This window comes from Pelobates fuscus, chromosome 3, assembly GCF_036172605.1.
Source record: "Pelobates fuscus isolate aPelFus1 chromosome 3, aPelFus1.pri, whole genome shotgun sequence".
Lineage (NCBI taxonomy): Eukaryota > Metazoa > Chordata > Amphibia > Anura > Pelobatidae > Pelobates > Pelobates fuscus.
Genome location: NC_086319.1, coordinates 296202990 through 296215859, shown reverse-complemented (window position 1 = coordinate 296215859; position 12870 = coordinate 296202990). Strand labels below are relative to the sequence as shown.

At 42.0% G+C, this 12870-nt stretch overlaps 1 protein-coding gene across 4 annotated transcripts in view; it reads left to right on the top strand.

Moving 5' to 3' along the window:
* GLCE (glucuronic acid epimerase) overlaps positions 1–12870 on the top strand; it is an 89611-nt gene that overhangs the window by 64792 nt on the left and 11949 nt on the right. For all 4 annotated transcript variants that reach the window (XM_063448724.1, XM_063448721.1, XM_063448723.1 and 1 more), the window contains exon 2: positions 10498–11069. In XM_063448724.1, the coding sequence (XP_063304794.1) occupies positions 10511–11069 (559 nt within the window). In that variant the 5' untranslated portion in view covers positions 10498–10510. The remainder of the gene's footprint in view (positions 1–10497; positions 11070–12870) is intronic.

Genomic DNA, 12870 nt, shown 5'->3' with positions numbered 1-12870 from the left:
ATACAAACACACTGCATTATATATACACACACACTATACAAACACACTGAATTATATACACAGTGTGTTTGTGTAGTGTATGTGTGAGGGGGCATTTTTTATAAAAAAAAATATGTTTATATTAAATTATATATTTTTATATATTTAATTATTATTTATTTTTTGTTGTCCCCCCTCCCTGCTTGTTGCCTTGCCAGGGAGGGGGGATATGTTAATCCCTGGTGGTCCAGTGGCATTGGCTTAGCTGGAGAGGGGAGAGGGGAGGGGAGGGGAGGGGGGGGGGGGCAGCAAGCGTTTACTCACCTCCTAGCAGCTCCTCCAGCTCCCCAGTGTAAATCTCGCGAGACCCGCGGCCGTCAGAGCTGGCCGCGGGTCTCGCGAGATTTACACTGGGGAGCTGGAGGAGCTGCTGGGAGGTGAGTAAACGCTTGCTGCCCGCCTCCCCAGGACCGCCGGGCTTGTAATGAGCCTGGCGGTCCTGGGAGGTATTATCGGCAATATCGGTATCCCTATTGGCCGATACCGATATTGCCGAAAATACCGAATATCGGCCGATTATATCGGTAAAACCGATAATCGGTCGATCCCTACTTTCAAAGCTGGAAGAACACTCACATACTCACCTGGAGGGGATTCACGAAAATTCCTCCATGACCTGGCTATCACTCCCCCAAGGGATTTCGCCTTACAAGGACCCACTCGACGAACACTAACACCTCTCCCAAGAGACTGGTACACAGTCGCAGCAACGACTGCCCAGGAGGACTAATGCATCACACAGAACTGCTTAGCCCCACGGGGGCACCCACAGTGACTCTGGCGGCATTATAGACACACAGGACAGATAAGGGGCACCGCACCAGATTGATAAGGGGCACCGCACCAGGCAATTTACTATTTGGGAGGTACCCAAGCCAGCCACATGGGATTTAAAACTGCCCTATTGAGGGGGGGAGGAGGGGAGGGAGGCAAGACGACACACTATGCTGCCTTAGCACTGGGGACAAGATGGTGAAACCATCACGTAACAAAGCAAACCCTGGGGGCTACAAAAAAAAAACGCAGATAATGCGCTCATTACAGGGCATGAACATGATTTAACACGCTTGACAGAATGGCGGGAGGAGGGAGGAAGGTTAGTAGGAGGGGGACGGCACACAGCCACTAAGCCTAACACGAGGGGAAGATTCCCACATGGAAGAGGGCCGGGAGGGCAAAATTAGTTAACAGCGGGAGGGAAGGGCGCAATCAATATGTAGCCCAAAGAGGGACAAAGGCAAGACCACCTCTCTGTAACTGGGACCGACCAGACTGTAAGAGATATGAAGCAGCTGGTTGCGTACAACATCATAGTGGAAGGGCGCCGGGAGATCACCAACCCAGAGAGGTTATCTTTCTCACACCACTCAGGAGGGGTGAACACCCCCACCCTAATCTGGCACAGGTTAAGACCAGATTATCACCTTATGTTTATTTTTCATGTTTATTTGTATGTATATTGAAATTGTTACTTGTTACTCATTTTCTTTTTTTCTCACTCTCACTAATGACAAGTACTGATCTCCAATCCCGTTGCGCCGCCTGGATGCCGCCCGCGTCGCCGAGGGTAAACCCCACACCAGACCCCACACACACTGCGCACAACAGTACCCGGATGCCCAGAGAACCTGTAACACCAGCAACGCCGCCTATACCTCCTCATGGCTCTTAAGGTACTATCACTTAACGTCAAGGGCCTAAACTCCCCAAACAAACGAAGATTACTAGCGAGAGACTTAAAGACTAAGAAAATGGATATTGCACTGATACAGGAGACACACCTCCCCAGGTCGGCACCCACCAGACTGACTGACAGGACCTACTCGACAGTACATGAGGCACGCTCACTACGTAAGCGAGCGGGGGTGGTGACCCTCATCCATAAAAACTGCCCGCCACAAATAACTACCACCCAAACTGACCCGGAGGGGAGATTTCTATATATAGGAGGCACCCTCTATACTACAAAAATACATATCATAAATGTCTACGCACCCAACGAGCCAGACCAGCAATTCTGGGAGGGCCTAGAGGTACTGGTAGCCGGGCCTAGGGGGGCGGTCTTGCTGGTGACTTCAACGCAGTGCCAAGCCCAGCAGCTGACAGGAGCTCAAAACCTGGCACTGTGAGATCCCAGGGCAGTGGGGGACAAGACAAGCTGCTACACACATTTTTGGTACACACGGGCCTACTGTATGTATGGCGACTGCAACACCCGACCACATCTGACTACACATTTTATTCTGCACCGCATAACACATATTCCAGAATAGATAATATTTTCCTCAATGGGGCGGGGATGGATAAGGCCCTACACACAGACATCAGTAGCATCACATGGTCAGATCACACTGACATAACGCTCACCCTAGGCAAATTACGATACCAGTCCAACTGGTCATGGAAACTAAATACTAGTCTCCTCAGAGACGACGAAACACTAGAAACAACCCGACAGGCTATCACAGAATATTTTGAGCTAAATACAACACCCGACGCCAACTGCACCACGGTTTGGGCAGCACACAAAGCAGTCCTGCGTGGGCACTTTATAAAAATTGCCACGGATAAAAAGCGAGCTAAAACAAAACGGCTACTCGATCTACAGTCAGCCCTACGTAAGGCAGAGCAACAACACAAAACCAACCCGACTGAATCCAAACTTAGAGAACTTAACGCCCTTAGACACTCTATGAGGGACATATCCCTGGGGGCGGTGTCACACTCCATACAATGGTCAAAAAGACTCTTCTGTGAGAGAGCTAATAAAACACACACTTTTAGCCAGAGTGCTCTGCCCGAGACCACAAGGCAAAACCATCACGAAGATACGCACGGTAGCCAATACGCCAGTAGAGACCCCCGAGGCTATTAACGAGGTATTCACCTCCTACTTCTCCGGCCTCTACAATCACTCCCCTCGCCTCCAAGCCAATAACACCACTTACGTAGGGGACATACAACAATTTCACTCGGAACTTACCATACACAAAGTGAGCGAGGCAGACGCAGGCTCACTACGTGAACTGATCACCCAAATTGAGGTAGAATCAGCCATAGCATCTCTTAAGGGTAACAAGGCCCCAGGCCCAGACGGATACGATGTCAATTATTACAAACTATTCAAAGAGATACTGGCCCCTCCCCTTACAGCCCTTAGTAATCACTTTATGCAAGGCCGACGTGGACATGGCAACAGCAAATGTGGTACTACTGCCAAAACCAGATAAAGATGACACACTAGCCTCTAGCTACAGGCCAATATCACTCATCAATACAGACCTCAAGATCTTTGCTAAAATACTAGCATCCAGACTCGCCTCCCTACTCCCGCGCCTGATCCACCCGGACCAGGTGGGCTTTATGCCCGGACGCCAACTATACGAGAATACCAGACGGGGGCTGGACACCCTGTGGTACATGACGGAGTCCAAAACGCCTTCTCTAGCACTCTCTTTAGATGCGGAGAAGGCGTTTGACAGGGTGCTGTGGCCTTACCTTTTTGAGCTACTCTGGTTCCAGAGGTTTCCGGAACCATTTGTGACAGCAATACAAGCACTCTACACAGACCTGAGGGCACAAATACTTATAACAGGGGCGCACAAAAAGCCATTCACCCTAGGCAATGGCACCAGACAGGGATGTCCATTGTCCCCTTTGCTCTTCGCCCTAACCCTAGAGCCACTCTTACAAGCTATCAGGCAACACCCATACATCAAGGGAATAGAGATCAGTGGCACACCATTCACAGTCTCGGCGTATGCCGATGATGTCATGCTGACACTCCCAGCTGGACTCCCTGCACCACCTAACACTACTACTAGAAAGATTTGGGAACATCGCGGGCTATAAAATAAACTACTCCAAATCAGTAGCAATGCCCTTCCATCTACAGCCCCAAGACATAGCACACATAGGCAGCCAATAACGCTTAAAAATAAACACAGAGGAATTTATGTACCTAGGGGTCCGTCCAACAGCAAACGCATCATCTCTCTATGCCCAAAATTACAAACCACTGCTCCGGACCGTGATTACAGAAATGGAGCAGTGGACAAATAGACCCATATCCTGGCTGGGACGCATAAACACTATAAAAATGAATGTGATGCCGAGACTCCTGTTCCTCTTTCAGGCACTCCCGGTACAAATTTCCCGGGGGGACCTGACTGGCATACAGCGGGCAATTGGCTCCTTCATTTCGCACAACAAACGTCCGAGAATGGCACGCACCCTCATGTACAGACCAAAACCCAGGGGGGGACTGAGACTACCTAATGTATATAACTATTACTTAGCGGCACAGCTAGCTCAGGTCATACAATGGCACACACCCCCCAATACAAGACGCTGGGTCGACATGGAGTCACTAATGATGGGACAGGACCTCCCACAATTCTTCATATGGGCACCGAAAACACACAGAGCCATGCGGAGAACCACAAATCCGGCCATACTAAAACAAAATACTCCCTAAGCTACCCCTAGTCCCCCATGACACCGGTCCACCGGGAATGAGGGCCCGTGACTACAAAGGGATAGAAGCCACAGGGCTACAAAGATACGTCCACCTATTCATAAACCAGGAAATAGTCACATACACGCACTTGAACACCAAAGCCACACTACAAACTAGAGACTATTTCAGGTACTTGCAAATCCGAGACTTTGCGCAGAGACCTGACGTAAAGAAGGCAGCCCTGACACCACTAACCTTTTTCGAAAGACTATGCTATACGGAGACTACACAATCTAAGCTAATTACATTACTGTACAACCACCTCAACATGAACCCAGACACAAAGGGCGCACTACGAAACGCTGACCAGTGGGAAGCCGACCTGGGGGAGGTCCTGGAGGGAACGGAGTGGCAAGATATTTGGGAAGCATGCACCAAAACCACTATCTGCGTAACACTCCAAGAACAATCTTATAAGACGCTATTTCGATGGTACATGACTCCAGTGAAACAAAAACACATGAGATTGAGCCCTACAGATGATTGCTGGCACTTATGCGGGGGGAAGGGCACATACATACACATGTGGTGGGAGTGCCCGAGGGTTGCGACATACTGGCGCAGCATAGTAGACTTCAGCTCCCAAATCTTACAAAAACTGATGACACTAGACCCATGGGCATGCCTTTTGTCTAGACCCACGGAGGGCATCCCAAGACACGAACAGAAACTCCTCAACATGATTTACTTAGCGGCCCGCAGGGCCGTAGCACAACACTGGTCATGCCCGGACCTCCCGCAGATGTTTCTGGTCTGGACAAAACTATGTGACAATTATCTGATGGCTAAACTCACGGCCCAAGTGCGTAACACATTGACCACGTTCCACAAGGTGTGGGATCTATGGGAGCAATAGAACCAAGGCCTGGCATCCACGCGGTACCCCCCCCCCCCTCCACCAGCACTACCACACTATCATGCTCTGCCTGTCTGCTCACCTAGCGGAATGATAGCACCTAGGGGGTGGTATGGACAGAGCAGACAGGAGGGACATAACGCCTGAACTAACCAGGCAGGCTCAGAACACAACATACATACGCTCGGGCCACAACAGCATAACATACTCATCAGGACCAACTTGAGAGTTCATCACACTCCACCTACAAAGCCCACTCCTCAACAGTACTACCACTGTACATAGTTACACTTTGCTTGCCAATGTAAAAGGAAAACTCTGACGGCAATACACACAAAGTGCACAGTATGTGAATGATGCCTGTACTAACCATCCTACTCTGCATTCTGTAATACATGACAAAAAATTGTACGGTTATGTTTGCATTATTGTAACAATGCTTGACTGTCAGAACGAAAAATAAAGAATTAAAAAATAAATAAATAATAAAGCCATATAATAATTATATGCCATAATCCCCACTCCAGCAGGAGATTATGGGATAAATAGTTTATTCCCAAAGAATGGGCTCAGTTATAAATCACTCTCATTAAAAATAGAAGTCTCTATTTTTATTGTGCCACTTGCAAACATGTGCTTTTGTTGCAATGCTCACAGTGTCAAACGGGTCCCAATAGGGCACAGCATGTCAAGATTTCTTAGTCTTCTTAGATGAACTTTCTTTTGATAGTGTGAGGAACACACTTATAGTATGCTCCAAGGGCATTCTATATCTGATGCTATCAATGCAGGAATAGACTTCTGGCAGACCTACGTAGAAATATAACTTAAAGAAGAAATAGTCTGGGTCATTAGCTTGGTTAAATCAGTTGAAGACAGCAGACCTACTTCATAGTAGAAGGAGCAGGCTCAAGATCAGGGTTATAGTAACAAAATAAATATGGTAAATCTTCTCCAGTTTCTCTCTACAATCTTTGTTGTCCTATTCCCGCACAAGCAAGCAATGTCTATGCAAAGGTACCATATTTTGCTTTCATTAACCTGATAATCTGACTTCAAATTGTCAATGCAAAAACTCATTCTGATCCATCATAAGAAGATCCCTTACACATTTAAGAGCCATGGTATCAACGTTTACCCAAATATGTTGGCTTTTGCCTCTTACCCTTTTTTTTTTTTTAGGTTAGATCTCACACTATTGATTTAATCGGATGCACTTCAGTACCGTATATGGATATATACTGGGTCTAAACACCCACACTTTTCTCATAGGTTTCTCTTATCTAGATTTTTTTTTTCTTCTTGTATATTAAAATGTTTGGTCAATTTAACATTTCCTCGGTAGTATTATTTTTTTCCTGTTTTTATTTTGCTTAATTTTTTTTTTTTTTTTTTTCCGAACAGAAAAATCATCATTTACATCCAATTCCTTCACATACAGTCCATTGTGCACTGTGTCGTGTATTCTTTTCACACTTTCATTGCGAATAAAAATATGGGGTATTAAACAGTAACGACTGGCATGCGTTTAACTCTTGGCTATTACCATTTGTTGATACAGGAATAAGGAATCACTTGCTGTATAGAAATGCTTTACCCATTTTTAAATGATATTCTATTTCATGTGGGTTCGGATTTGCAGAGCATACAAGTCTGAGCTTGCAACTCTGTTTAATTAAAAAAAAAAAAAAAAAATTTGACATCCAAAAACTGAATCTTTTTGCATGATAGTTGCATTTAAGTCTGTTTTTGTATTACGGTATTTTTGATGTATAAAGAGTTAAATAATTTATGTTCATTAGTTTGCTGGTGTGTAATTACACCCTTTGTAAACCACTTAATACCAGCGGACACAAGCTGTGGACATCCTGCATGGGAGCAACTTAGATCTAAAAACATTTGCAAAAGAATCATTATCTTAAGCAATGATTGTTACAAGTGTCATACCTGCTGATTAGAGGTCTCAGTGCAGTCAGAAAACTGTGTGATATTCCCTAGGGATTCCAGGATGCTTCTAGCAGAACATTTGTGTGTTTTTCAATCTGCTAAGGGGAGCAAGTCACCTTAGCAACGCTTGAACACATCTGAAATAGAGGAGGAGGCAGGAGAGGACTCTCAAGCTTGTGAAATCCATATTTGTAGATAAACGGCGAGGGAATTTTAGGCCAAAACAGCTCAAAATGAACTTTGCTTTTTCGGTCTTAGTGGTTGTGGTCTACAATGTGCAATAGAATTCAATTCCCTTGTCAATTATGTTCAATTCCCAGTTTAGTGAAAAACCTTAATCGTCGCCACTACGAAGTGAAAGTCTCATCGCATACACCAGGGTTTCCAGTTAGAAATATATTCTTTATTAGGGCGGTAGGTTATTACTTGCTTTCTATTATAGATGTAAAATGTCTCACATTTGTTCTGATGGTAATTGAATAAGTGATTTATTTTATCTATATATTTTCTCTCTTTATGTACACACACACAGTATTGGATCTATATTTTAAAGGAACAATATAGCCAGGTGTGTTGCTAAGGTCAAAATACACCCTGGGACTTGAACCCAAAAATAATTTGCTCTGTTCCTAATGCCCCTCTGGGACTCCACCTCTTAACGTGTCTCCTTACATGCAGTTAATTACAGACACAGGCACACACATAGACACAGATGAGCGGTCGCAGGCACAGACAAGTACACAAAGACACAGAGAGCCCACTTGTGTTTTCGCTCCTCATATTTCCCAGCCCTGGTGTCCTCCTCTATCAAACCTCTTTTCTCCCTGGTGTTCTCTTAATTTCAAAATTTCCTTCCTGTTATCCCCTTATATTCCATACTTCCCACCCTTGATATATGCCCCCCCTGTTCTACACTTCCCATCTCTGATGTTGCTGTTTTCCTATAATTTTTATGTGTGACTTGCTTACAATTTCTGGCTTCTTCAGTGACTGGCTGCTGGCCCTCTGTCTCAACCAATCAAATGTTTCCCCATTCTAAATTTAAGCTGCAATGGCTTTAGTGTCTATAGTGTCCCTTCCCTTTAAGGTGAAAGTACGAAATGATTCTATGGAATGGTGGTCCAGATCGGATTTGTAATTACCATCAAATGGTGATTGCTGACCTCAGATATATTGTGCTTGCACTTAGCTGTGGTTCTTGCCTCAAGGGTATTTTTACAATTATGTCTTGCTGCTTAATGTACTCCTACTACACCACTGTGCCTTTAAGTTAATTTGGGACCTCAGATTTCCAAGTATCGATATGCTTTATATCTCTGGCAGTTTGCACTAGTTTGTAACTATCGTTGTTATGGCAATTCATAATGTGACAGAGCTCTAATGAGTCCTATAGTTGGCAACTCATACTGCTGATGGTCTTTTGTTGTTGTTTTTTTAACACTATTTTTAGAAAGGATACTTTTTTATTTTAGGCTTTTTTTTTTCTATGAACTAATTTCCCCCCTTATTCTGTATAGGGTTACACCATGTACTTGGCAAACTATGTGAGATGTTTACGTTATGATGAGCTGTATAACACAACTGTGTAGTTCATTACTATGGTTACTAAATACACATAATTGGGGAGTGTCTGAAGCTTGTGCCAATTCTGCAGATATTTAAACTGTAATGCGTACTATATCCTGCACAGACTTCACATAGAGAATCCTGCACTTCCTCCACTCTGCTGGATCAAAGTGCATACACTTAAAGGGATATATATATATATATATATATATATATATATATATATATATATATATATATATATATATATATATATATATATATATATATATATATATATATATATATATATATATCCCTTTAAGTGTATGCACTTTGATCCATATATAATTTTTTTTTTTTTTTTTTTTTTTTTTTTTTACATAACTCTGCAACAGAGGGAGGCGGGAGCGGACACCCACAGGGAGGGTGGGAGGGGACAGAGCGCTTTCCCTTGCAGACACTCTTGTAGTGTTTCAACTGATTAGCTGAAACACTGCACATACAGACTGCTACCACCATGATCACTTCAAATCGCAGAAGTGATATTGGTGGTTGGAGTAACCCACTAAGGCCTTTTACTGAAATGTTGTATGCCAACTCTGTTTAACACGTGGATTCTATACAATTGCTGCTACTTAGGAGGTATCGGTCCTCTATCATGGTGTAATTGTGCAGTGAGATGTGTGGATGTGAAAAGGTGTATGACGGTATGCTGTTAATTGTCTGTCTAAGACCACTGTGTTCATCGCTGACATAGAATGGATCGGTAGAACCCAGTCTGTGGCTCTCTGGCAATTTGTAATACAACTGCGATGATTGATTGTATCTAGTCTGTCTATCTAATCAGTCTGTCTTTATAATCTATCAATAATTCTGTTCTTTTTTCCACTTATATTGGCTCCCATTTATCATCCATGTCATGCTTTTGGAAAATCTATATTGTATTGTATATGCTGCCATTTTTCTAGAGATTGGAAATCATAATGTCCTAGGTGGGCACAGTCAATTATTTACCTTGCTATCCTTGATAGACTCTCTGGATGGCTTCCTACTGTCTGGATTTTAGATTTTTGCATTACGCTGAAGGAGTAATGAATGATGTGCACTCGGCTTACTACTTGCTGAGCAGCTATTGGTTTCCACAGGTTTAATGCACAGTTAATTTTGATGCGAGTTATATCCGAGTTGAGCCTCACATTGGAATGCCAACAGTTCAATATGTTGGGAATGCTGAAGGTAATTTTGTTTATGGGTTTTTCTATGCTATTGCCTCTTGGGTCCTTTCATGGGACCACTATATTAAGTGGTTAAGCTTTTTATTTAATTTTCCGAATATCAAAATATATTGGAACTAATTTAGGCAGAGTTGACCATATCCACAACAATGGGTTTGTGTAAAAATATAGAATACGTGTACTATTTTTTTTTTTCTTAAATTGGGGGTAGGAGGAGATACTGAGAATATTTCTTTAAAAATATCTTTGAATCGTTTAGGCAATAAACCCTTTAAATCCAAATTGGATCCTGATCTCATGTATAGCACACTTACTTGCGCATGCTTATTAATTTGTTCTGTCTACCCTTTTAGGTATGGTGTGAACATGCGTTGCTTGGCAGCTCGGGTCAACTACAAGACGCTTATTTTTATCTGCTCTCTCTTCACATTGGTGACAGTCTTACTTTGGAACAGATGCTCCTCAAATGACCACACCTCCAGCCTACCATGGGGCCCTCAGGAAATCTTCCGAGCAGATAGCTTAGAGAAAAGGGCAGTGGCTTCAGAGAGTAATGCTGCCAAGGGTCTGCCCCGCTCTGAGGAGGCTTCACCACAAGAGCAGCAAAAGGCTCCACCACTAGTGGAGAGCAAATTGACTAAACCAAAATATGAAGATTTAGACTGTGTGATCAATGAGGATCAGGTTGTGCGATGCCGGAGAGAGGGGAGTGAGGTGTACATGCCTTTTTCCTGGGTAGAAAAATACTTTGAAGTCTATGGCAAAATATCCCAGTACGATGGCTTTGATCGTTTTGAGTTTTCCCACAGTTACTCCAAAGTGTATGCCCAACGTGGACCATACCATCCTGACGGTGTCTTCATGTCTTTTGAAGGATATAACGTTGAGGTCAGAGACAGAGTAAAATGCATCAGTGGAGTAGAAGGTATGGGTCATAGAAATTGCCAATACTGAAAAGAAAAAAATGTATATACTGTATAACTTGCATTTTTTGTCATTGTTATTATTTTCATTTTGCATAAATAGATCATTAACCCCTTCAGGACGGAGTCAATAGTACACGTTCTGATCAAAACAAAACAAACAAAAACTGGAATTTGTGCTATATGTCTGTTCAACCGGAATTCACCTCTTTCATATTAAATGCACCCACACTTATGAAATGAAAGCCCTGTTTCTCCTGAACAAAATTATATATATAATATCAAATATTTATATATGAAACATAATTTATTCTGAATAAAATAACAAAAACTGTGAGAAATTTAATTTTTTTTTTTTTTTAAATTTGTAGTTCCGCCTCACATTTTAGCTGTAAATGTCATAATACTGTTACTGTTAAAAAATGCACATATTCGTAATCAGCGATGTCTCACGAGTACAACAGTACCCCTCATTAACAGGTTTTATGGTGTTTTGGAAAGTTACAGGGTCAAATATAGAACGTTCCATTTTCAAATTGAAATTTGCCAGATTAGTAATGTTACCTTTGAGACGGTGTGGTAGCCCAAAAATGAGAATTACCCCATAATGGCATACCATTTGAAAAAGTAGACAACCCAAGGTATTTAACGTTGGGTATGTTTAGTCTTTTTTAGTAGCCACTTAGTCACAAACACTGGCCAAAGTTAGCGTTCATATTTGTTTTTGTGTGAAAAAAGCAAAAAACTAATATTTGGCCAGTGTTTGTGACCAAGTGGCTACTAAGAAAGACTGGACATACCCCACTTGCAATACCTCGGGTTGTCTACTTTTGCAAATGGTATGCCATCATGGGGGTAATTCTCATTCCTGGGCTACCATACGCTCTCAAAGGCAACATAACCAGGCTGCTTTTCAAGTTTGTTATTACTTTGTGCTTATTATTTTATTTAAGGTCCCTGAGGAAGTTCACATACAGTGAATGAAACGCGTAGGACCTATAAGCATTGTATACCTTATCTTATATCCAATTTTACAATTGTTTGGTGGAGTTTTTTCACCTTACCAATAAAGCTGCTATTTTTTTCACCATCACTGGAGTCCTGCCTTGTGTATCCATCGGTGAACAACAGAAGGGATAACTTGGCCCCCCATTGCTATCGGGGGAGGCACCCTAGAGCGCTACTTTCACGTAATTTTGTGAGTGCATTACATTCGTGTGTGTGTGTGTATGTATGTATGTATATATATATATATATGTATATATATATATGTATTTATTTATTTGCGGTTATTTGTATTTTATATATAGAATGTAATTCTAAGTGTATTTTGTTCCCAATATATATTTTAATAACAAAATACAGTTAGAATGAAATTACATATGAATATATAATTTATATTAAATTTTGTTTCAATATTTTATTTATTATTCTAATTATACGTGTGTGTATATATATATATATATATATATAATATATGTAACGTCATTCTAAGTGTATTTTAATATTAATATATATACTAATATTAGTATTAAAATACACTATGTATGACGTTACATATATATAATTAAAAAAAAATATATATATATATATATATATATATATATATATATATATATATATATATATATATATAAATAAATTTGATTTTAAACATGTCTAATTTTTTTTTTTTTTTTACACTACCTACAAGCAGGGAGACTGTCTGTCTGATATTTTAGACAGTCCCCCTGCTGGCAGATCCACAGCCAGCTATAGGGGGGCCTCATTTGCCGGGGAGGGCTGCCTGGGCTGTCAGGCAGC